Here is a 23990-nt window from a genome sequence, read left to right as displayed (position 1 = left end):
CCTCAGCCTCCTAAGTAGCTGGGATCCCAGACGTATGCCACCATGCCTGGCTAATTTTTGTATTTTTAGTAGAGACGGAATTGCACCATGTCAGCCAGGCCGGTCTCAAACTCCTGATCTCAGGTGATCCTACCTCCTCAGCCTCCCAAAGTGCTGGGGTTACTGGCGTGAGCCACTGCACCTGGCCACTGTAACTTTTTTATTTTATAAGCTTTTTAATTTTTTAACTTTTGACTCTTGTAATAACACTTAGCTTAAAACACAAGCACATTGTACAATTGTACAAAAATATTTTCTTTATATCCTTATTCTATAAGCTTTTTTCTATTTTTAACATTTTTTACTTTTGTTTTCTACTTTTTAAACTTTTTTGTTAAAAACTAAGACACACATTAGCCTAGGCCTACACAGGGGCAGGATCATCAGTATCACTACCTTCCACCTCCACGTCTTGTCCCGCTGGAATGTCTTCAGTGGCAGTAACAGACACGGAGCTGTTCTCTCCTACCCGCCTGAGGCTGTTTTACAGTTAACTTTTAAAATATATATAAGTGAAGGGAGTACACTCCAAAATAATGATAAAAAGTATAGTAAATCAGAAACCAGTAACATGGCTGTCTGTTATCAGGTATTGTGTACTGTACATAATTTGAAGACCTCCATCGTATATGTGGTTCACTGTTGACCAAAATGTTATGTGGTGCTTGATTGTAATCATATGCAGGAGTATAGAGTTGGGAGTACACAGAAGGGAGTTACCAGTTTTTACTCTAGGTCCTTCCAGGTTATACTTCTGATACTGTAAACTGGCATTGCTCTATTCTCAATAAGTTTATAGCATGTTCAGGATTCTATTTTTATTCATCATGGCTACATCTGGTTGAAGTAAGGAGGAAACAGTGTTACCTTAGAGAAAGTAAAAGGGACCCAGAAAGGTTAAATGCCTTTCTTAGAGACACAGTAAATCATTGGTATCAAAGCAATTATTTTGGGCACCAAATGACAGTTAATTTCCTGGTAGACCAGGAAATTGCACATTTCCCTGAAATTGATCTAAGCCAAGAATCTTTTCCTCATTTAACTCATATTCTTCTCAAGCCTTTATATTTTTCTTTTATATATATATATATGCACATATATATATAATACTTTAAGTTCTAGGGTACATGTGCACAATGTGAAGGTTTGTTACATAGGTAAACATGTGCCATGTTGGTTTGCTGCACCCATTAACTCATCATTTACATTAGGTATTTCTCCTAATGCTATACCGCCCCCCTGCCCCCCACTCCACAACAGGCCCTGGTGTGTGATGTTCCCTGCCCTGTGTCCAAGTGTTCTCATTGTTCAGTTCCCACCTATGAGTGAGAACATGCGGTGTTTGGATTTCTGTCCTTGTGATAGTTTGCTCAGAATGATGGTTTCCAGCTTCATCCACGTCCCTGCACAGGATATGAACTCATCTTTTTTTATGACTGCATAGTATTCCATGGTGTATATGTGCCACATTTTCTTAATCCAGTCTATCATTGATGGACATTTGGGTTGGTTCCAAGTCTTTGCTATTGTGAATAGTCGCAATAAACATATGTGTGCAGTGTGTCTTTATAAGTAGCATGATTTATAATCCTTTGGGTATATACCCCGTAATGGGATGGCTGGGTCAAATGGTATTTCTAGTTCCAGATACTTGAGGAATCGCCACACTGTCTTCCACAATGGTTGAACTAGTTTACACTCCCACTAACGGTGTAAAAGCATTCCTATTTCTCCACATCCTTTCCAGCACAAGCCTTTGTATTTTTCAAGTTCACAAATCTTTTCCTGGTACTTGGCAAACAATGTGGTTATTGAAAGTAGATAACTTCTCTACTATATGGCCATTGTGGGATCTGGAGACTCTACAGTGGTACAAGCTGGCTTCTGGGGAATGAGATAGTGATATGGTAGCTCCCTGTGCAGGTTTCTGGGCGGCTTCTCTGCCTTGGGCTAAAGCTAGCAGCTCAGGGACCAGATGAAGCAGACTTCCTCCCTGGATAGACTCACTGCATGTCAGCTGAAGCAGTATTTGCAGGGCAACAAGTCTCCTAACATGCTGGAGGTGCTAGAGGTCCAGGGCTGTAGGCTGAATTGCTCGTGATGGTTCCCAGTGAGGAAGCAATGCAGAGTGTGTGTGCACCTGCCTTCCTCCTCAGAGCTGCCACTTGGCAATTATGCCAAACATCATGGGGAATGATGACTATTGATTCAGTTTTGTCCTGTGAACTACTCTTATTCATAGGTAAGACTGATAGCAAATATCAATGGATTTCTGTATTGTGCAGTATTTAATAAGACATTCTCTATTTTCCCTAATCCCTAGTTAGGTGGTTCTTAAATTGTTTTTTTTGGATCAAGGACTGCTTTAAGAATGTGAGAAAAGCTGGGCACGGTAGTGTGCGCCTGTACTGCCAGCTACTCTGGAGGCTGAGGCAGGAGGATTGCTTGAGCCCAGGAGTTTGAGGCTGTAGAGTGCTATGATTGTGCCTGTGAGTAGAGTTGGCACTTCAGCCTGGGCAACATAGCAAGACTCCATCTCTTTTTTAAAAAAACTGGTGAAACTCTCTCCAGAAAAATGCACACACGAAATTTTGAGTATAATTCAAGGGATTATGACCCTCTCCACCAAAAGCTGATCTGTGAGCTGTGGATTTTAGTAAATAACCCTTGTTGTAGACTTTCCATAGTCATTTTGTTTGATAGCCAAAGAAATGCTGTAATTTTTAAACCTATGGATATTTCACAGGAAATGTGTTTAATGTTCTCCTACATTGATGAAAAGTAAACACAGTGTGCTTTAAATCAGCATGCCTACCTGTTGTGTTCTAGGAAATTTTTGTCAAAGCTTAAATGTTGAATAGCAATTACCTAATACTTACTTTTTCTCCCTTTTTAAAGCTTGGTAAAATGCGGCTGACAATTCCGTGTCGGGCCCTTACATGTTCTCATCTACAGTGTTTCGATGCAACTCTTTACATTCAGATGAATGAGAAAAAACCAACCTGGGTTTGTCCTGTCTGTGATAAGAAGGCTCCATATGAACACCTTATTATTGATGGGTATGTTACTTTAAGTGTTTTTGGTACCTTGAAATGACCATATATTATCTGGGTTTGTTACACATCAGATTTGGGATGAAAATTCTAAGTTATGTATTTGTAGGATTTTTGTGAATCTGCAAACCAATACTTTCAAAGTAATTTATTTCAAATTAGTGTTATGAATATTTTATCTTTTTAACTCGATGTTCCCTTGTTTTGAAAATACATGTGTTACTGTCAGTGTCTCCTGGCATTTATCGTTTAAAGCATTAGTGGTTTTAAGCAGGGTGTGCTTACACCTTTTCATTTTCCTGTCATTAGTCCATCCATCCCTAGATATGCAGATCACATTGGAAAAAAAATGTGTGGGGAAATTTGGGTTACCTCAGGTTCATCCAAAATTGGGCTTTTCAATAGAAGGTAACCTGTTTGTGGAGATTAGATCCAGCTTCAGTCATGATCTTCTTTTTCTTTTTTGTCTTGTCCACCTATAGCATCACAATAACCAATTATTGCTTTTAATACCCCTTTGTTTTATCTGTCCTACCAGATATCTTGGAATGTTCCTCTAAATGTTCTCCTATTCTGCAGCCTCCTTTTTTCCCCACTTTTGCCACTAAACAAAAACAATTGTGAAAAGGAGGAATCTACTTGATTTTGCGGGGGGTGAGGGGATAAAGACAGAGTCTTGCCATTTTGCCCAGGCTGATCTCGAATCCTGGGCTCAAGTGATCCTCCTGCCTTGGCCTCCCAAAGTGCTGAGATTACAGGCATGTGAGCCACCGCACCCGGCCTGTACTTAATATTTCCTGTACTTTCTAGCAAAAGACTTAAGGCAACTTACCTATAGTATTTAAGAAAACATAGGAGCCTAAAGGTGGTAATATCAGAAATTGAGTATATTTAGCAATACAGGTATAACCTGGAGCTTGAAAGATGTCACACCAGTCATGGGGAAAAAAAAGAAAAACATGTAACTTAAATGTTTTAATTTTTCAGAAATGATGGTGATCACTTAGTAGTAAATCAGAATTAAATAGTAATATTTTCCAACTTTATGTGTAACATAGCTTTAGGTTCTGCCATTTCTTGTTATAAAAGCCATGTACACACATACTGTTTTAAAGAAAAATTGTAAAACACAGGAAAATAAAAAGCTTTTTCGGGTGCATAATTTTCCAGTTTTCGTCTTTCCATAGTTGTGATTGTACACTGTTAATAATTTTTATCCTTTGGTTTGTTCAACTTTTTTCATTTAAAATATGATATTTTAAGGATGAATTGTTTTCTTACAGCTTGTTTATGGAAATCCTAAAGTACTGTACAGACTGTGATGAAATACAATTTAAGGAGGATGGCACTTGGGCACCAATGAGATCGAAAAAGGAAGTACAAGAAGTTTCTGCCTCTTACAATGGAGTCGATGGTGAGTAGTTCTTCACAAGGAAGGGGCAGTCTCCCTACTGCTGTAAGTCTGGTTTTCAATATTAAAATCCATATATTTTTTAAAAAACACTGAGCAGTTTGTGGATAGCTTAATGATTCCTATTAACTTATTGATAGAAATCCTTTTAAATTCACTTTTTTGCCAGCTTTAAAAATTTTTCTGATATAAGATTTCAAAGTAATGTAATATAATTAGTCATTTGTAAAGTCATACTTTTGAAACTGTACCCTTTTAAAATTCTTAACAGATTTGGTACAGAGTAGTAAAGGTTCAGTTTTCATTTATTTATTTTTTCCTGGCTTTTAGTATGTTTTTGTTGGAAAGAGACTATGAGTTTTGAAAATGCTATCATCGTATTTCTTAAGTATGTTAGATACTATACAGACAAAAATTAATATACAGTCTGTGCTCTCAAATTACTTTTCTTCTGAAGTGGACATAAGACACATTTTGATTGTTCATTCTAATTCAGTAATTTATTATTATTTTGAAAAATAATTTACTATTATTAAATAATGGTTTTAAACTTAGTAGAACAGAGCCACTGTTGGTTTTCTACTCTCTGGCTCCAACAATATTGTGAATCTAAACTGTAACTGATAAACTATAGGGACACTGAGAAAAGAGATGTCATAACCCTTCCCTTGCCTTGTATTTTAATCATTCCCATATAGGATGCTTGAGCTCCACATTGGAGCATCAAGTAGCTTCTCACCACCAGTCCTCAAATAAAAACAAGAAAGTAGAAGTGATTGACCTAACCATAGACAGTTCATCTGATGAAGAGGAAGAAGAGCCATCTGCCAAGAGGACCTGTCCTTCCCTTTCTCCCACATCACCACTAAATAATAAAGGGTAAGTGCTGAGACATTAAAAAAAAAGTAATCATGAAAATTAACTTGGCAAATAGGGATTAAAGACTTGCCAAATAAAATGATTCTTGATTGTGAAATTTAACTTAGCAATCAAAGAATAGTTTGAATTTTTCCCAGGTTTGTAATACTCTGGAGGGATTGGGGTAGTGCACTAAAAGCGTACTTGGATAGTATTCTTTATTATCAAAAGATGATTCTAGTACTATGGTTCTCAAACTGGTATACATACATCAGAATTAACTGAGAGCTTATTAAAATGCACACATTGCTCCCCTGCGTCTGAGTCAGGAGGAGAGACTAAGAAAATTTGTCTTTCTAGGCCAGGCGTGGTATCTCACGCCTATAATCGTAGGACTTTGGGAGGCTGAGGCAGGTGGATTATCCGAGCTCAGGAGTTTGAGACCAGCCTGGGCAACATGGTGAAACCTTGTCTCTACTAAAATACAAAAGTCAGCCAAGTGTGGTGGCGTGCGCCTGTAATCTCAGCTACTCTGAAGGTTGAGGCCGGAGAATTGCTTGAACCCAGGAGGTGGAGGTTGCAGTGAGCCAAGATCTTACCATTGCACTCTAGCCTGGGCAACAGAGTGAAACTGTCTCAAAAAAAAGAAAAAAAGAAAATTCGTATTTCTAGTAAGTTCCCAGGTGATCCTGCTCCTGCTCACAGGATGTAGAACATTTGTTCAAACTGGAATGTATGCTCTAAAATTCGCCCCAAGTTGAATGTTTCAGGTTGAAAGCAGAGGAAGACCAATGATTTAAATCTGCCTCAGAATGTGAATGAGTCTGGCAGTGAATGACTTCTGTTGCAGTACACATTTCCCACTTTGCAGACTTTTCTCCCATATTTTCCATGAGTCTTATATCAATAACAGTGTACCTAGGTTATGCTTCAGTTCATGAAACATTGTTATCTACTTTGTATAAAACACCCTCAGCTAAGCATGGTTGATAATAAAATGAGTAAGTACAGCCTTAACCTTAAAGAGCTTAGCACTTTCTAGGGGGTGGTAAAACAAGTAGCAGACTCCAACTGTGCTCCCAAAACAGGCTGTTAGTCCTGTAGACACATCAGGGATTCTGAGCAAGATTTCTAATTGTGCTGAAGCACAATTGTGGCACACTAATTGTAAATCTAGAAATAGATGTGTCCCTTTTTAGGTATAAAGCAGGAGAACCACATGGCCTGTTGTAACTGAATAGAAGCTAACCAGAAACCCTTCCAGCAAGCAGTAGGGACTAAAGAAAGAATGTAAGAGAGAGAAGGAAAGTCCATAGATGGCATTGTTACAACACCAGATCAAAAGCAGGCATTTCTGTGCCTGGAGTCAAATCATTTTCAGGTTTGACAGTGTATAATGAGATTAAAGATTTCAGTGAGTTCGAGACCAGCCTGGGCAACATGGTAGAACCCTGTCTCTACCAAAAAAATTAGCTAGGTGTGGTGCTGTGTGCCTGTTGTCCCAACTACTCGGAGGGCTGAGGTGGGAGGATCACTTGAACCTGGGAGGTGGAGATTGCAGTGAGCTAAGATCATGCCACTGCACTCCAATCTGGGTGACAAAATGAGACCCCATCTCAAAAAAAATAAGATTTCAATCAAACGTATTTCACACATTGGTATTTTCATTATAGAGTAGTCTGTCTTGGCATAGGGAGAGAAACAAAGACATTAAAAACAGTATCATCATTCTAAACAAAGTAAATAATTTAAACACAAATCCTACTCTATGAACATGACCTCTGATAAAAGCCTACCTTGATGGCTGTAACCCAGCAAGCCTGACCTTGTTATTACACCAATGTATTTTGTGTCTGAGTAGGAGAAAAGGAAAAGTCAGATTACCTAAAGTTAGAACAAGTATTTATAGAATTTCAATTCCAAGATATTTTATAAATGTCAAACCATAGTATGACCAAATACACATTGTCATGTGATTTTTTTAAGTGCCATAATCACAATGTTAAAAGATATTTCATAAACCTCTGGATATATAAATACTTTTGGGCTAAATGCATCATCATATATATATTAGTTCTATTCTTTAGACTATTAATAGTAGTCATATGTATTTATGTAAACTATTCAGTAGTATTACTGACTATGTATTTTTTCTTTAAAGAAGACATTTGAGTGTTTAGGAATCTAGTATTTCTTCTTTGGATATTTACTTTGCTCTTTCTCCAAAAACATTTGGAGAGAATTAAATAGTGTTTATTATGTTTGGAAAATAACATTAGATGCATTAACTACTTCCTGAATTTCCCAGTGACTAATTGAACCCAGATATAGTATTTGCAAATGCCAGACATTTCTCTATTTGCAGATAAAAACAAGAAATTTGAAAGTTTACATCCTTAGAAGGAGAATAATACCATAGTCAACACTAGTAGCTATTTTATAATAATGACTAATTGGTAACTGGAAACCTCAGTCCAGCATATTGTGTTTGTTATTGTGCAGTATAAAGGTTGAAATGCATTTCAAAACATTATTACAAATTGACAGAAAAGCATGCAGCCAGGAATTAGAGGCAAATACTAAATGTAAAACATTTTGTTGTCTTTAGCCACTGAATGCTTAATGTTCATCCAGAAATTGTCTGTGCTGTTTGAGATGTTTTCAAAGACTAGCATTTTAAATCCTCTTGTAATCTCTTAGACATTGTGAGATAACTCAGCTAATGGTAAATGGTACTTTTTCTAGATGTAAGAGGTTTAACAAAGTTTCCATTAGATGAAGCATTTTTATGAGGCAGACGAGAGTGTGTTTTATGCTTCATATCCCATTCATTAAAATGTGGTAGATGGTCATAACTGGAACTCTATTCCTAGAAATCCAACCTTGGCATCTTTTGAAATGTTCTTTTTTTTTGAGACACAGTTTCACTCTTGTTGCCCAGGCTGGAGTGCAATGGCGCCATCTCGGCTCACTGCAACCTCCACCTCCTGGGTTCGAGTGATTCTCCTGCCGCAGCCTCCTGAGTAGCTGGGATTACAGGCATGGGCCACCATGCCCAGCTAATTTTTTGTATTTTTTAGTAGAGATGGGGTTTCTCCCTGTTGGTGAGGCTGGTCTCAAACTCCCAACTTCAGGTGATCCACCTGCCTCGGCCTCCCAAAATGCTGGGATTACAGGCATGAGCCACTGTGCCCGGCTCTCTTTTGAAATATTCTATACCACTGAAATTGTATCCCCATGCCCAGGTACTTTACATGAAGCATTAAAAGCAAAAGACAACTGCTTTATTGCTTCCTTTCTCTTTATTTTCTATAACACATATACCTTCAGCCTCTTGTATTGGTGGGGTAACATATAACCCTTATGTTTCCTTCCAAGAGGGCTACTATAATTCTTTTTCTTTTCAAAATTAGTTTTGTTTTTGTTTTTGTTTTGTTTTGAGACAGGCTCTTGCTCTGTCACCCAGGCTTGAGTGCAGTGGTGCAATCACGGCACATGCAGCCTCGACCTCCCAGGCTCAAGCAATCCTCTCACGTGTCTCCCAAGTAGCTGGGACTACAGATATGTGCCACCAGGCCTAGCTAAGTTTTTAAAGTTTTCGTAGAGACAGGGTCTCCCTATGTTGCCCAGGCTGGGCAACCTCTGGGCTGAAACTATCCTTCTGCCTCTGCATCCCAAAAGTATGGGGATTACAGGAATGAGCCACCATGCCTGGCCGGCCCCAAAATTAGTTAAATTATTATTTTTTCCTTCTTCTCCTTTTTGCCTTTCCCTTAATTTTTAGTAAATTTAAAAAAAAAGCTACTCAGCTGTTTAAACTTTTCACTGTTTTTTAGAGTCCTAATTCTTGTTTTATGTTTTCTTTTTCTAGTTACAGTATTCTCCCTTTAAAAACTCTCCACCACCTGTTCATTTTGGAGTATTTCTTTTTTTTTTTGAGACGGAGTCTTGCTCTGTTGCCCAGGCTGGAGTGCAGTGGTGCCATCTCGACTCACTGCAACCTCCGCCTCCTGGATTCAAGTGATTCTCCTGCCTCAGCCTCCCAAGTAGCTGGGACTATAGGCGTGCATCACCATGCCTGGCTAATTTTTTTATTTTTAGTAGAGATGGGGTTTCATCGTGCTGGCCAGGCTGGTCTCGAACTCCTGACCTTGTGATCCGCCTGCATCAGCCTCCCAAAGTGCTGGGATTACAGGCGTGAGCCACCGCACCTGGCCTCATTTTGGAGTATTTCTTCTTGTTTCACTACATTCATTAGATTCAGCAGGGCTTTTATGCAGACAACATGCTGATAACTGTACTGGGCATTGGGTATACTAAACAAAACAATACCCAGTTTTTGTTCTCCCAAAGACTACAATCCAACTCCTAACCACTCAGATTGCTTCATTCCCTCTTTCTTATTATATGTATTTTCTTTGCTAGGGCATACGTATACTTCTTACTAGCCAGTACTCCAGTGTTGTTTTAAAAGGGTTTCCGAATTTCATTTGATGTAGGTATCTTTCACTCATATCCTGGTAAAGTGGCTCAACTGTACCTTTCTCTTGCATTCTGAAAGCATAGGTGATGATATTCCAAAGGCAATGTGAGGTTTGTGAATGTTGGATACCATTGCATCTGTCCATTTCTTCCTGTGGCCTCTGTTAAATGCTATTATGTATACAAATTTATTTTCTCGTAATTGTGTATAATCCAAATTATACATTACTTTGCTTGGTTTTGTTCTTATTTCCAGCACAAAACCTAGGGTTCGTTGTGAGATACAACCCCTTTTTTTGTTAACTTTGAGAGTTTGACTAATGAAAACTATGCCAATCTTTCCTTCTTCCAGCATTTTAAGTCTTCCACATCAAGCATCTCCAGTATCCCGCACCCCAAGCCTTCCTGCTGTAGACACAAGCTACATTAATACCTCCCTCATCCAAGACTATAGGCATCCTTTCCACATGACACCCATGCCTTATGACTTACAAGGTGAGTCACTGGTTCTTCTGTATTGTCACATAGCATTATGAATGCCTTTGATCTATATAGTTCTCTTCTAGGTGAATCTAAGGAAGAACTGGAAGATTGAGCCAACAGGGCCTTGAACCCGGGGAACTGAGAGAAATAATAAGCTTTTGTTAAAAATACTGACCCACTTCCTGTACTGTCATCAGTAGCCAGTGTTTTACTCCCAGTGGTAAAACTAGTACAATAATCTTTAGATTTTGTGAGCTCCTAAGTACTCTGCAAATTGTTTTTGAATGATTGCTAGTATGTGGGTTTGAATTTTGGTATTTATGAACATTATTTTTTTTTTGCCGTGGAGGATGGAGTCTTGCTCTGTTGCCTGGGCTGGAGTGCAGTGGCGCGATCTCAGCTCACTACTGCAACCTCCACCTCCCAGGTTCAAACAATTCTCCTGCCTCAGCTTCCCGACAAGTAGCTGGGATTATAGGCGCCCACTACCACACCCGGCTAACTTTTTTGTGTTTTTAGTAGAGGTGGGGTTTCACTATTTTGGTCAGGCTGGTCTGAAACTCCTGACCTCGTGGTCCTCCTGCCTCAGCCTCCCAAACTGCTGGCATTACAGGCGTGAGCCACCATGCCCAGCCCTATGAACATTATTTATTGTTCCCTGACTTTAGTTGTAATGCAGCAGGCATTGTGGGTAACTATGTTGTATTATGTTTTAATTAATGGTGAGTTGAGACATTTGAAAGTTTTAGTTTTTATTCTAATGAATTTGATCATTTAAAAAAAATTTTAATTGTGTGGGTACATACTAGGTGTATATATTTCATCTAATCCTTCTTTTTAAAAGCAGTTTGAAATGTCAGGATACTCATATGTATATTTTGAGTTCATAATAATCGTATTATCAAAAAGAATTGTTCTTGTATATCTTTGTAGCATAATAATTTGTATATTAGTCATATAATCTAAGAACTTTTTTATTAAAAAAGCCATATATGTTCATTGTAGAAAATTCAACACAGAAACATAAAGTGAAAGTTTCCCTCTACCTATCCCCCAACCCCACTCCCCGGAAGTTATAGCCACTCGTGTGTGTGTGTGTGTATGTGTGTGTGGCGGAGTTTTGCTCTTATTGCCCAGGCTGGAGTGCAATGGCACAATCTCGGCGCACTGCCACCTCTGCCTCCCGGGTTCAAGTGATTCTCCTGCCTCAGCCTCCCAAGTAGCTGAGATTACAGGCATGCGCCAACTTGCCTGGCTTGGCTAATTTTGTATTTTTAGTAGAGACGGGATTTCACCATGTTGGTCAGGCTGGTCTCAAAACTCCCGACCTCAGGTGATTCACCTGCCTTCACCTCCCAAAGTGCTGGGATTATAGGTGTGAGCCACCACGTCTGGACAGTTACAGCTACTCTTAACAGTTGGTTAGATATCTTTCTATACCTTTTTTTCTACATGTATGAAACGCACTGTCACTATCAAGAACAACAGTGCTATGCATTTTGTAAGCCCTCATGTTGTAATCAGTTATAATGTAGACAGTGAGTAGATGCCCAGAGTATCTGTGATGTTGTAATATATTTGTCTACATCTGCGTGTTTTACTTTTCCCCAAGTTTAGATATCACAATGAAGCATTTAATTCATGCCTGTTTACTTGCTCTTCATTGCATTACACATTGGGTGATCTAGAAAAGAATGTTAATTGGAAGGGGACTGCTTGCAGTGAATCCTCAGCAGCCAGGTATCAGGGCTATTCCTTCTTATGTAATAGCCAGTTTTCAGGCACTCAAATCTCTTCTCCGCTCATGCCACTGCAGTCTGTCAGTTGAATCTGATAGCAAATGAGCAAAATTTAAGAAAGAAAAATCAGTGCAACAACTTACTTAACCTAACTCTTTCAACTTCAAACAAACTTTCTCACCTGCAAAATGAGGGCAAAAATAATTACATACTTCATGAAGTGCTTGTGAGGAGTAACTTTGAGAGTAGATTGAAAGTTCCTTAAGAGGAGTTGATGAGAGCATTTGTTAAAAGTACTATGCCAGTTTAAGGATCAGTGTTAAATCTGACAGAGTGATCATGGCCTCAGTCCCCCAAATGGGGTCACAGAGAAGACAAATCATTGCCAAAGCTTAGTTTTCAGCCTTAGTAATATAAAGATGGGAGAGACGTAAAACATTTAGCTCAACTCTTCATGTTTAAATAAAATTCTGAGTGACGTAGCATTTAAGACTTGTATTTGTTTTTGAAGTATTGGGGCATTTGGAAGAGTTTTTCCTTCTTTTTTTTTTTTTTAACTGAAATAATTTTTTTCTTCCACAGGATTAGATTTCTTTCCTTTCTTATCAGGAGACAATCAGGTATGTTATGAAAAATTTACTATTACTTTAATTGTACATTAAAAATACAGTCATGTGCCGCATAATGACATTTTGGTCAATGACAGACCATATATGTATTCCATAAGATTATAATGGAATTGAAAAATTCCTACATCAATTATAGCCATGGTAACGTCGTAGCACAGGCATTACTCACGTGTTTGTGGTGATGCTGGTGTGAACAAACCTGTGCCACCAGTCATGTAAAAGTATCGCACATATAATTATGTACAATATAATAATAAACAACTACATTACTGGTTTATGCATTTACTTTATTTTTTATTGTTATTTTAGAGTGTACTACTTCTACTTATTTTTTTTTTTAAGTTTGCTGTAAAACAGTGTTCAGTGTTACTCCAGGACAGCCTCATACATCCCAGTTAGCCACATCTCTTGATTGCATCATTTCCTCTTGTGCTTGATTAAATCTTGTCTTGTTTTGTTCATCATGGCCCCTAAGCATACAAAATCCACAGCTAATGTTGCCAGTAAGAGGCCACATCGAGTGATTGACATGGCAAAAAAATTGAAAGTGATTAAGGACAATGAAAGTGGAAGATCAGTGATGGTTATTGCTCACCAGTCAGGCAGTCCCATTCTACCATAGCTACAGTCTTAAAGAACAAGAACAAAGTGACAGAAGCTGTTAAAGGATCTGCTTCATTGAAGGCAACAAGACTAACACAAATTTGAGAAGGGCCTGTATCAGATATGGAGAAACTTGTAGTGACCTGGATTGAAGACCAGACGCAGAAACATATCCCTCTCAGCACCATAATGATCATGGCCAAAGCAAAAAGTTTGTTGGCAATGTTTAAAGAATTCAAGACTGGACCCAACAACAGTGTTAAATGTACTGCTAGCTCTGGGTGGTTTAAAGGATTCAAGAATCATTATTCATTATGTAATATCAAAGTGAGTGGAGAGTCTGCAAATGCAGATGTGAAGGCAGCTGAAGAATTTTTGGAAACTCTAGATAAGCTGATTATGAAGGAAGATTACTTGCCAGACAAATTTTCAATATGCATGAAACCTCCCTATTCTGGAAATGAATGCCTGAAAGGACTTTCATCCATAAAGAAGCCAAGTCAATGCTAGGTTTCAAGGCTTTTAAGGACTCGATAATAGTCTCGCTTGGGGCAGTATTGCAGGCTACAAATTGAAACCCTTTGTGATCTGGTACAGTGAGAACTCCAGAGCCTTCAAGCATGTCAACAAGCACACACTGCCCATGTACTACACGAGCAATAAGAAGTCATGGGTGACTCAGCTCTTCTTCCGGGATGTCCTCCTGAATTGCTATGCCAGCAAAATGGAGAAGTACTATTTAGAGAGTAACATACTTTTCAAGATTATGATTTTTGTTGATAATACTCCCACACATCCTCATTTGATTGGTGATCTTCATCCCAATATCACAGTGTTGTGTCTCCTTCCAGGTACCACATCTTTGATCCAACCAGCTGTAGCAGCTTTTAAGGCCTATTAAAAGATCCTGAGGAGGATCCTTGCCCAGGCTGTTGCTGCAACTGAAAAACACTGAGAAGACACTGATGCAATTCTGGAAGGTTTACAACAGCTATGACTGCATCAAGAACCTTGCTTGGGCATGGAGTGATGTCACCAAGGAGTATGTGAATGACATCTAGAAGACACTGAAGAAGTTTGTTCATGACTTCAAAGAATCTGCTAAGGATGAAGAGGTTGCAGAAATCAATAAGGCTGTGGTTGAGATGGCAAACAACTTTAACCTAAATATGGATGAGGATGACATTGAGAAGCTCCTAGAGGTGGTTTCTGAGGAACTGATTAATGAGAATCTGTTGGAACTGGAACAGGAACACGTAGCTGAAGAAGGTGCAAGAGAAAAGGAAACTGCAGGAGACAAAAAGAAAGAACCTCCAAGAAAATTCACAGTGAAGGGTTTAGCAGAAACTTTTGCAGACCTCAACAAGCTCCTTAAAAAATTTAAGGCCAGGCGCAGTGGCTCACGCCTGTAATCCCAGCACTTTGGGAGGTTGAGGTGGGCAGATCATGAGGTCAAGAGATCGAGACCATCCTGGCTAACACGGTGAAACCCCGTCTCTACTAAAAAATACAACAAAAAATTAGCCGGGAATGATGGCAGGCACCTGTAGCCCCAGCTACTCGGGAGGCTGAGGCAGGAGAATGGCGTGAACCCGGGAGGCGGAGCTTGCAGTGAGCCGAGTTCGTGCCACTGCAGTCCAGCCTGGGCGACAGAGTGAGACTCCATCTCAAAAAAAAAAAAAAAAAAAATTTAAAAACACGGGCCCTGGCTGGACGTGGTGGCTCACACCTGTAATCCCAGCACTTTGGGAGGCCGAGGCGGGTGGATCATGAGGTCAGGAGTTCGAGACCAGCCTGACCAACATGGTGAAACCCCGTCTCTACTAAAAATACAAAAATTAGCTGGGTGTGGTGGTGTGCACCTGTAATCCCAGCTACTTGGGAGGCTGAGGCAGAAGACTCGCTTGAACCTGGGAAGCGGAGGACGCAGTGAGCCAAGATCACGCCACTGCACTCCAACGTGGGCAGCAGAGCAAGACTCCATCTCAGAAAAAAAAAAAACAAAAAAAAAAACAAGTCCTAACAATGAAAGGTTTTCATTAATAGAGAGGAATGTTTGTGGTACATTATCTACTTACAAGCAAATCTATGATAAAAAAGAAACAAACCAAGCAAAACACCATGGACATATTTCTGAAAAGAGTGAAACCTCCTTAAGAAGAGCCTCACGCAGGTCCTTCAGTGGGTGTGCCAGAAGATTGTTGTCATAGCAAATGACAGCTCCAAGCATGCTCTTTTCCCTGAAGACCATGCAGTGGGACAAGCTGTGCAGGTGGAAGACAGTGACATCGACAACCCTCATCTCCCTGTGTAGGCTTAGGCTAATGTGTTGTGTGTGTCTTTGTTTTTAGCAAAAAAGTTAAAAAGTAAAAAATATTTTAAAATGTTAAAAATGGAAAAAACTTACAGAATAAGGATATAAAGAAGGAAATATTTTTGTACAGCTGTACAATGTACTTGGGTTTTAAATTAAGTGTTGTTGTTACTAGTCAAAGTTTTAAAAAATTAAAGTTAATAAAATTAGTTAGCTAATGTTTATTATTGAAGAAGGAAAAATATTTTTTAACACATTTAGTGTGGCCATAGTGTACAGTGTTTATAAAGTCTACAGTAGTGTAGACTGTACAGTAGAGTACAGTAATGTCCTAAGTCTTCACATTCACTCACCACTCACTCACTGGCTCACCCAGAGCAACTTCCAGTACTGCAGGCTCCATTCATGGTAAGTGCCCTGTACAGGTGTATTATTTCTTTATCTTTTATACCGTATTTTTACTGTACCTTTTCTATGTTTAGATACACACATACTTAGCGTTGTGTTACAGTTGCCTATGGCAGTCAGCACAGTACCATGCTGTACAGGTTTGTAGCCTGGGAGCAGTAGGCCATACCACACAGCCTACGTGTGTAGTAGGCTCTACCATCTAGGTTTGTGCGAGCACACTCTGATGTTTTCACAACCACAAAACCGCCTAATGATGCATTTCTCAAAACACGTCCGTGTCGTTAAGCGACGCATGACTGTATTTAAAGTATAATGTGTAGCCGAGAGAAAGAATAGATTTCCTTGGAAAACTTTAGAGTAATCATACCCATTATTATGGCTTTAAAATTTAAATAAAAATTCTTTCTTTCAGTGGTGCCTGAGTGTATAGTAAGAACAGTGTCTTGGTTTCCAGTACTGTTTTATAAAGAAACTGGGCAGTGAGTCATATTGACTGATAGATTTCTTGGCTAAGTATCTCCTTACTAGCAAGAGGGTGGACTCTCTGCCCCTCCTGCTGCTTCTGAGCATACGCTTCTTAGGAAATAGAATTGATAATTGCTTGCAATACAAACTGAAACAAAAAACAGTGAAATTTTTATTTTGTTTTTCCTCCAGTTTCAGATACAAAAATGTCTTCTCAAGATCAATGCCCCAGTTGTTACATAAGGTCATTTGATTTTGCAGAATGTCTTAGTAAATATTTCAGAAACCCTAGATACTCAGGCTGTTTTAAATGTAGGGCTGTGTTCTGCTGAGGAGAAAATGTTTTAATTTAGAAGTATAATTAACATTTTTGTGTCTTTTGTTTCCCCTCCCTAGCATTACAACACCTCCTTGCTTGCCGCTGCAGCAGCAGCAGTTTCAGATGATCAAGACCTCCTACACTCGTCTCGGTTTTTTCCGTATACCTCTTCACAGATGTTTCTTGATCAGTTAAGTGCAGGAGGCAGTACTTCTCTGCCAACCACCAATGGAAGCAGTAGTGGCAGTAACAGCAGCCTGGTTTCTTCCAACAGCCTAAGGGAGAGCCATAGCCACACCGTCACAAACAGGAGCAGCACGGACACGGCATCCATCTTTGGCATCATACCAGACATTATTTCACTGGACTGATTCCCGGGCCCTGCTGCTCCCATCCCCACCCCAGATCAAATGAACTTGGCAGAAAGAAGAGAACTTTGTGCTCTGTTTTACCTTACTCTGTTTAGAAAAGTATACAAGCGTGTTTTTTTCCTTTTTTTAGGGAAAAAATTAAAAGAAATGTACAGAGAACAAAACTATATTTTCAGTTTTACTTTTGTATATAAATCTAAGACTGCCTGTGTGATAAAAACACTTGTTTAAAAAAAAAAAAAGGAAAGAAAAGAAAAGAAAAAAGAAAAAAACAAGCACCCACAAACCACCTTCAGCTCATTTTTTTCTGGATTCTGAAGATTTTTCATCATTTGTCCTATGGTTTTGGTTTTATTTTACTTCAATGGCATTATTTTATTTGCAATAACAGAAAAGGAATTGCATGTATGAAGTTTTAAATTGTGGGCTTTTCTTTGTTGTGGGGAGGGGGTCGGGGGGATAGTTTGATTTCCATTTTCTGAAAACGACAGACTTGGATTCTGTTTGTGTGTGTGTGTGCATATTTTATCCAGCCTTAAGTTATAAAGCTCTTCTGTCCCGCTGCATTCCCTGTGTATTTTCAGGACATGGCTCGTGGGTGTGTGTTCATTGTGTGCGTCTGTATGTATTTTTCTGTCATCACTGTTTCCTCTCCTCCCGAGTGTGCATTCAGTTAATATAATAAGTTGCTTGCTTCTTTCAAAGTGCTTTGAAGGTCTTGAACTCACGTGTGAGCATCTTTATCAACTATCCCAATTGCATGTTCTCCATCACATATTCTCTTATTTGCTCTGTACCCCCTGAGAATATGTTTTAGAGATATTGGAATAAAGCTGTCTGGGTAAGGAGTAGGCTTAGCCGAACTATGAATAATACACTTTAGTCTAGTTCTTTATTCTAAACCTGGATTGCCAGTATTGTGTATTTAAACCAAGTCTGTGAATACCTGCTTTTTTTGGCCACAGAGTAACAATTTTTCATGTAAGATCTTCATACCAAAATAGGAAGTAAAAATATTTTAGAAAGCCCTGTCAGGTGTTTTGTGCAGCTGACAGAGGTAATGTTACATCACCTCAAAAAGAAAGATAAACGGTCAGTTATTCTAAAAATAAATTGTTTGGAAAGTACAATGCACCACATTTTTGTAGAAGTCTACTCTTTGATAAACAGTTGAAATTCAAGATGTGTTTGACCCTTAGTCATTTTTACTCTTTGGTTTTGAGTATACCTGTTTTCTTAGCATATCTACCTTGTTTATCTTTTTCTTCACCTTTTAACAAGTATGACATAGGAAAGTCATTTTTTTAGAATTCATGGATCAGTCTGATCTACTCTTATTCATAATGGAACATGTAAATATATTGAAAACTGTTTTTCAGGAGAGAAATATGAGTTGGAGGGAAGGAAAAGTGGTTCTACTTAACGTTCCAAAATCCTCATCAGAGAAGGTATGATGTTCTCAGGTGTGGAAAATATTTTTTAGTTAATTGAGAAAGCAGGTTTAACAGAAAACATAAAGAAGGGGCATAATGATTGCTGTTTTTCCAGACTGGATTTTCTTACCACAACTGTTAAATGTTCTCAGAGTTGATGAAGGACCACCTTTGTGTATACACTTGTAGTTTTAAACCTTGCATTGGTAACAAAATGATCTACTTTAATCCAGGTAGAATTCAAAATGGCTGTACTTCAGTTGTATGATAAAATTAATGGTTCTCATGACTGTGTGGCATCTAAAAATAATGTTTTTATAGCATCTCTCTGCCACTAAATTGTTGACTTGAATTTTGGAAAAAAAAAAGTTGGTGTTGATATGTATATGTGTGTGTGTATATATGTATTTATAAACAAGTGTGTGTGAGTAACAAGTGAGTTTCATAGTCTTCCCCTACGCATGTGTATTCCACACACAAATGGCTGAGTTATAGTCATAAAACAATTTGCAATAAAAAAAAAAAACAACAGATTGTCGGTTAACCAGGAAACAGTTACGTTTTTTAATGAATCTGGTATTACAGTGAGCAAATGTCATATTAATTTAGGCTAATTCTAATAGTACCATAATTTGTGTCTAAATTTGGATTGGGGTAGAAATTACTAAAATTGTGGGGAGTTTGTTTTCTGATTTTACATTGCTTTAGGAAACATATGTTTACTAATTCAGCTGTCTTAGGTAAAATGAATAGTTTTCTTCCTGTTTTTTTATGTGTCATTGTTAGTGGTCTCAAAATTCTGATCAATAACTTTGTGTATGATGCTGAATTATACAAACTGTTTGAATGATCCGGTGGAAAACGTATCCCTCTACGTTCTTCAGTCCAGTTGTAGAGAAGGTTAATTTCCCTCAGTGTCCCACATATACCATCCTAAGAGAAGAACAGGTAATAGGGAGAAATAAACATAGGGTGGTTTCAGTGGTTTTGGTCATGTGTCCACAGGAGAAACTAACCATTCAGTTGTCTTAATTGTAGTTCATTCCACCCTGTAAGGAGTTTTTTTCCATCAGTTGTTGATTTTCCAAAATGTTGCATTAAGTAGTAGTTGTCACTCTGTTGGCCTCATGGTCAATATCAATCACACTTCATGATCTCTACTAATTACTAGTAGAGTCATGTACTATGTCTTTAACTCCTAAGTTTAAAGAAAAGCACATAGTCACTTCATCTCTTTTTTTCTTAGCCTACCCTCACTCCCCAACCCATGCCAACATTGACATGCTATCTGTGGACAAATAGCAGTTCTCAGAATCTAGTCAAGTTGCCATCATCCCCCTTGCCTTGGCCATTCATAGTAGGTATGCATATGTTTGTTTCTGTACAGCACTGTGTGTGTGTGTATATTTACATCTGTATGCACACATCTTTGATAAAATAGCTATTTGACTAGCAGGGTTAAAGTGGCTTTTAATTACTTTGTGAGCGTTATTGGATACATCTTTAAAAAAAAAATCTGAACCAGAACCATGCCACGCTTGGTTGACTATTTTGAGCATTAAAATTGCTTTACTAATTATATAGACATTATCACAATTCTGTATCTTTACTGACTTAGGAAAGATTCACGTAAGCTCTGAAAACTGATTCCTTGGTAGATTTTCCTTTGAGTCAAGAGTCTGAAATGGAATGAAAAGATATCCTAACTCTAAATTAATGTGGAAAGAGCATTGTTTTTAAAACAATTTCTGTTTTAAATACATAAAACTTTCAAGATCTTCAGGACTTTTTAAAGCACATTTGAAATTATTTTAGTAAGAATTTTGTTTTATCAATATATGTTGAATTCTGTTTTTTAATTAAACATAAAGCTTAGATTTCAGAAAGAGGGAGGGAAAATAGCTGGTGGTCCCAGAGTGTGCTGCTGTTAATTGTTTAACAAAGGGGAAAATGTATATAAACAGATAAAGTTACCATAAATTCCATGAACTTAAATCTGTGATTCATTGCCTTAAAACTTTCTCTCTTAGAATTTCCATACCGCATGCCAAACCAGTAAAATGGCTTTTAAAAATGTATAGTAGACAATGTCAGTTTGTATAAAAGTACCAAGTGAAAATATTTATTACATGCATTGGAAAAAAAATTGTTTACCTATTGAATGTTACCTGTTTATGTAGAGCTCTTTAGATGTAATAAAAGAAAAGCCTTCAGTTAATTTGTCTTCTGTAAAATAACACTGCTGGGTGTTCAAGGGGACAAAATCCCTGTGAGACAAGTGATAATGGTTTGTGCTTCCAAAGCACCTTTCATCCAGAGATTTCAAAGCATGACAAGTAACTAATTTTCTTGCAGCATGCTTTGAGGTAAGTAATGAATATATAGCCATCATTTCCCTCTCTTGTTGAAATATGGCTAGCTCTTTAATAAATCACAGCGTCTGTTTAGTATAAGTCTGTTTAGCATCTGCAGTTTGAATGCTAAGAGCACCGTGGCCTTCTTAAACAACACTAGGTGCTAGAGAAACCAGCTGGAATTTCAGGAATGAGCTTGAAACCAGGACAGGAGTAATGTAACAGCCCTTCCTCCGGTAGAGGTTTGAATCGAAACACTTCACAGGATCTTAGGCTCTGGACCACTGAATCCCCTTAATGAGGAGCAGGGAGTCTGTGAAGAGGAGCCCCAGGTTCGAATTCCACACCAGCTGTGTGTTTTTGGCAAGCTATACTTCAGATTCCTCTTAGGCAAATGAGATTCATAAAACTTGCTTTAAAGCCATACTGGGACTATTCAGTGATAAATACAGACATAGAAAAGCTTTGATGGAAAGTACCCTCATTTTTTATAGCCACAACTTGCTCTTCCTGTCCCATCTAAATCATTGGTATCTATCTCCCATCTAATCTTTGGTATTCCAGGTTGGCTGTGCGGGATTTACTTCCTAATGTCCATGACTGGAGCTCAAAAGAGGTGCAGGCCTGGGACCTTTGAGCTTTGCCTGAAAGTGACAGCAGATCTCTCGGTGGCCGGGGGGCAGCGTCTAACCGGCCCTCTGGTGGATTTACCTTGAAGGTAATGAAATTTAGGCACAAGGACCCCTCACTTGCCCTGGTCCTGGGAGCAGCCCCAGAAATTCTGCATTTCTGTTTTTGTATTCTTAAGGCAGCCAAATCTTATAAACCTCAGATCCCACAAAACATCTGCTTCTACACTGTGCGGACCTGGGCTTCCCAGCCAGATGGTCACAATTTCACCTAGTTGGCATTTCGACCATTTACTTACTCTCACCCCCACAAAACTCTTCTCTGTGGTTCCTAGGAATTCCTACTTACTCCCTTTGCAGTTACACTTGGGGAAATGAGAGTCTCCTTCGTCAGGGCCTTGTTTGGGTCTGAAGCCACACGGCATTGTTGAGACAGTTGCACTAACACTACAGCTCTTGCTCCCTGCAGTTTTCCCTGTGCCCAGTGCCTAGATTTGTGAAAGATTTGTGTCTTGTACATCCTCCCAAAAGACATAACTCGTTTGATTTGGTTTTCTTCTGCTTTAGCCGGTGGCACCACTAGACAAAGCTGCAGCCCAGAGAACCCACTTTTGATACACAATGAAAATCTTTGCACTTGGAGCCCTGCAGCCCCTCCTGTGTTGCTGTGGTGCTCCAGCCCTTTTTAGGACTGTGCGGACACTAGGAATGATCCAGATTTGACAAGTGTATGGCACCTCTGAATCTCTGGCAGCACCAACCTGGCACCTTCTGGCTAACTCAAAGCCACTCGAGCTGGATGGACTTCCAGCAAACGTAGTGCTCCTACTGCTGTTTTCCAGGGCTATTGTACCCTGGCCATTGCTGGTTCCATCCCCTTATTTCTCTCCGTAAGTCCTGGGGAAGTGGCTTAAGGCTATGACCAGTGTGGGCCACTTGAGCAGCCCTCCCTGGAACCTCTCTGCCTGGTAACAGAGCCCAGGGGACCACTCAGAACTCTCACGGCATTGGAAGCCCCCTTCTTGAGCTCTCACATCTGGTTCGCTTTGGTGTGAGGTGTAAAGTAGATCACTCTTCCCGCTCTCAGCTGATGCTGCCTCATTGTAGCATGTGTTTTCACTCTACAATGTTTTCACTCTATACTCCGTGTTTATGAATGAATAGCCTGAGCTTTGTCACTATATCTATTGAGATAGAAATGAGAATTTGTAAATGGGCCTCTGGCACCGCAAGAATTGTCATAAGTGTTACAGCTCTTTGTTTGTTGCAGCTTCTCAGCTAGCACTGGCTTCATCTTGGAAATGTGGAAGATGGTTCTAGCCCCCAAATACAGAGTAAGTCTCTTGGTAGATTGCCCTAAAGTCATTAGCTCAATCCTTCCTCAACAGGCTCCATGAGGTAAGAAGTGGGAATCCAGCTTGTGTGAGGGCCCTGAGGCTTTGAGGGTTGAAATGATTTGCCCAAAGTCACAGTGGGAAGCAGAAGAGCCAGGACTGGAACCCAGGCCAGACTCCAAACCACAGACTCCTTCCATGCTTGAAAGGGCCGGACTCATGGTAGTTAATAAAATCAATACAAATCTTTTATTAAAAAGATCTGCTCATACCATGCATGGCTGAAATCATCTATTACTGTTGCTAGTTAGCCTCTCTTCTGTAGTTGGGTAATGTTGTCTTGCCACTGTGTTTGCCATCTCCCCCAAGTGAAAAGAACACTTTTCTTTTTAAAAATCAATCGCTCCAAGTTTTCAGGCCCAGGGGAGGCTCTCGCATTCTCCTCTTTCAATAGTCCCGTCCAGGAAGGGTGATCTTGTGGATAAATTCATCATACTTCACTTTGCCGTTGGGTTCGATATCTGCTTCCCTGAAAAGATCATCCACTGCAATAAATCACATTAATTTTTCAGTTTGGCTTTAGTGTTCCATTATAAAACGGAGTTCTTTGGGGACTGGAGCTCCCCTTAGGTCTTCCCTGAGTGTCCAGTTGACTATTCCAGTAGACCAGGAAGTGAACCAGTGAACAGAAAGGGACAACCCACCCCTGCCCTCCTGAGACCACGGATTCCGTTTAGAGCTAATCAGGCTTTCTGCAGGGCAGGGAGTAGGGAGGTGTACTGGTAAGGATTCGGTCACTGATGCCACCCTGGGCTTTTTTTTTTTTTTTTCTTTTTTGAAACAGAGTTTCGCTCTTGTTGCCCAAGCTGGAGGGCAATGGCACAATCTCCGTTCACTGCAACCTCCGCCTCCCAAGTTCAAGTGATTCTCCTGCCTCAGGCTCACTTGAATTTAGCTTGAATGTAGCTGGGATTACAGGCGCGTGCCGCCACGCCCAGCTAATTTTTTCTTATTTTTAGTAGAGACAGAGTTTCACCATGTTGGCCAGGCTGGTCTTGAACTC

The 23990-nt window shown here is 39.4% G+C and overlaps 3 protein-coding genes across 4 annotated transcripts in view; 1 reads left to right on the top strand and 2 right to left on the bottom strand.

The window, feature by feature from the left end:
- The window catches only part of PIAS1 (protein inhibitor of activated STAT, 1), a 144369-nt gene extending 124255 nt beyond the window's left edge, over positions 1-20114 (top strand). For both annotated transcript variants that reach the window (XM_011940342.1, XM_011940341.1), the window contains 6 exons: positions 2938-3098; positions 4376-4506; positions 5202-5382; positions 10196-10338; positions 12648-12685; positions 16884-20114. In XM_011940342.1, coding sequence (XP_011795732.1) covers positions 2938-3098; positions 4376-4506; positions 5202-5382; positions 10196-10338; positions 12648-12685; positions 16884-17177 — 948 coding nt within the window. In that variant the 3' untranslated portion in view covers positions 17178-20114. The remainder of the gene's footprint in view (positions 1-2937; positions 3099-4375; positions 4507-5201; positions 5383-10195; positions 10339-12647; positions 12686-16883) is intronic.
- Positions 20115-20436: 322 nt separating this feature from the next.
- The window catches only part of CLN6 (ceroid-lipofuscinosis, neuronal 6, late infantile, variant), a 29843-nt gene continuing 26289 nt past the window's right edge, over positions 20437-23990 (bottom strand). The window contains exon 8 of the mRNA XM_011940556.1: positions 20437-23472. The gene's annotated coding sequence lies outside the window, so the exon portion shown is untranslated. The remainder of the gene's footprint in view (positions 23473-23990) is intronic.
- CALML4 (calmodulin-like 4) overlaps positions 23153-23990 on the bottom strand; it is a 12875-nt gene continuing 12037 nt past the window's right edge. Inside the window, 1 exon segment of the mRNA XM_011940340.1 lies at positions 23153-23472. Coding sequence (XP_011795730.1) covers positions 23375-23472 — 98 coding nt within the window. The 3' untranslated portion in view covers positions 23153-23374.

Source organism: Colobus angolensis, unplaced genomic scaffold (genome assembly GCF_000951035.1).
Source record: "Colobus angolensis palliatus isolate OR3802 unplaced genomic scaffold, Cang.pa_1.0 Scaffold19, whole genome shotgun sequence".
Lineage (NCBI taxonomy): Eukaryota > Metazoa > Chordata > Mammalia > Primates > Cercopithecidae > Colobus > Colobus angolensis.
This window is presented reverse-complemented; position numbering and strand designations above follow the sequence as displayed.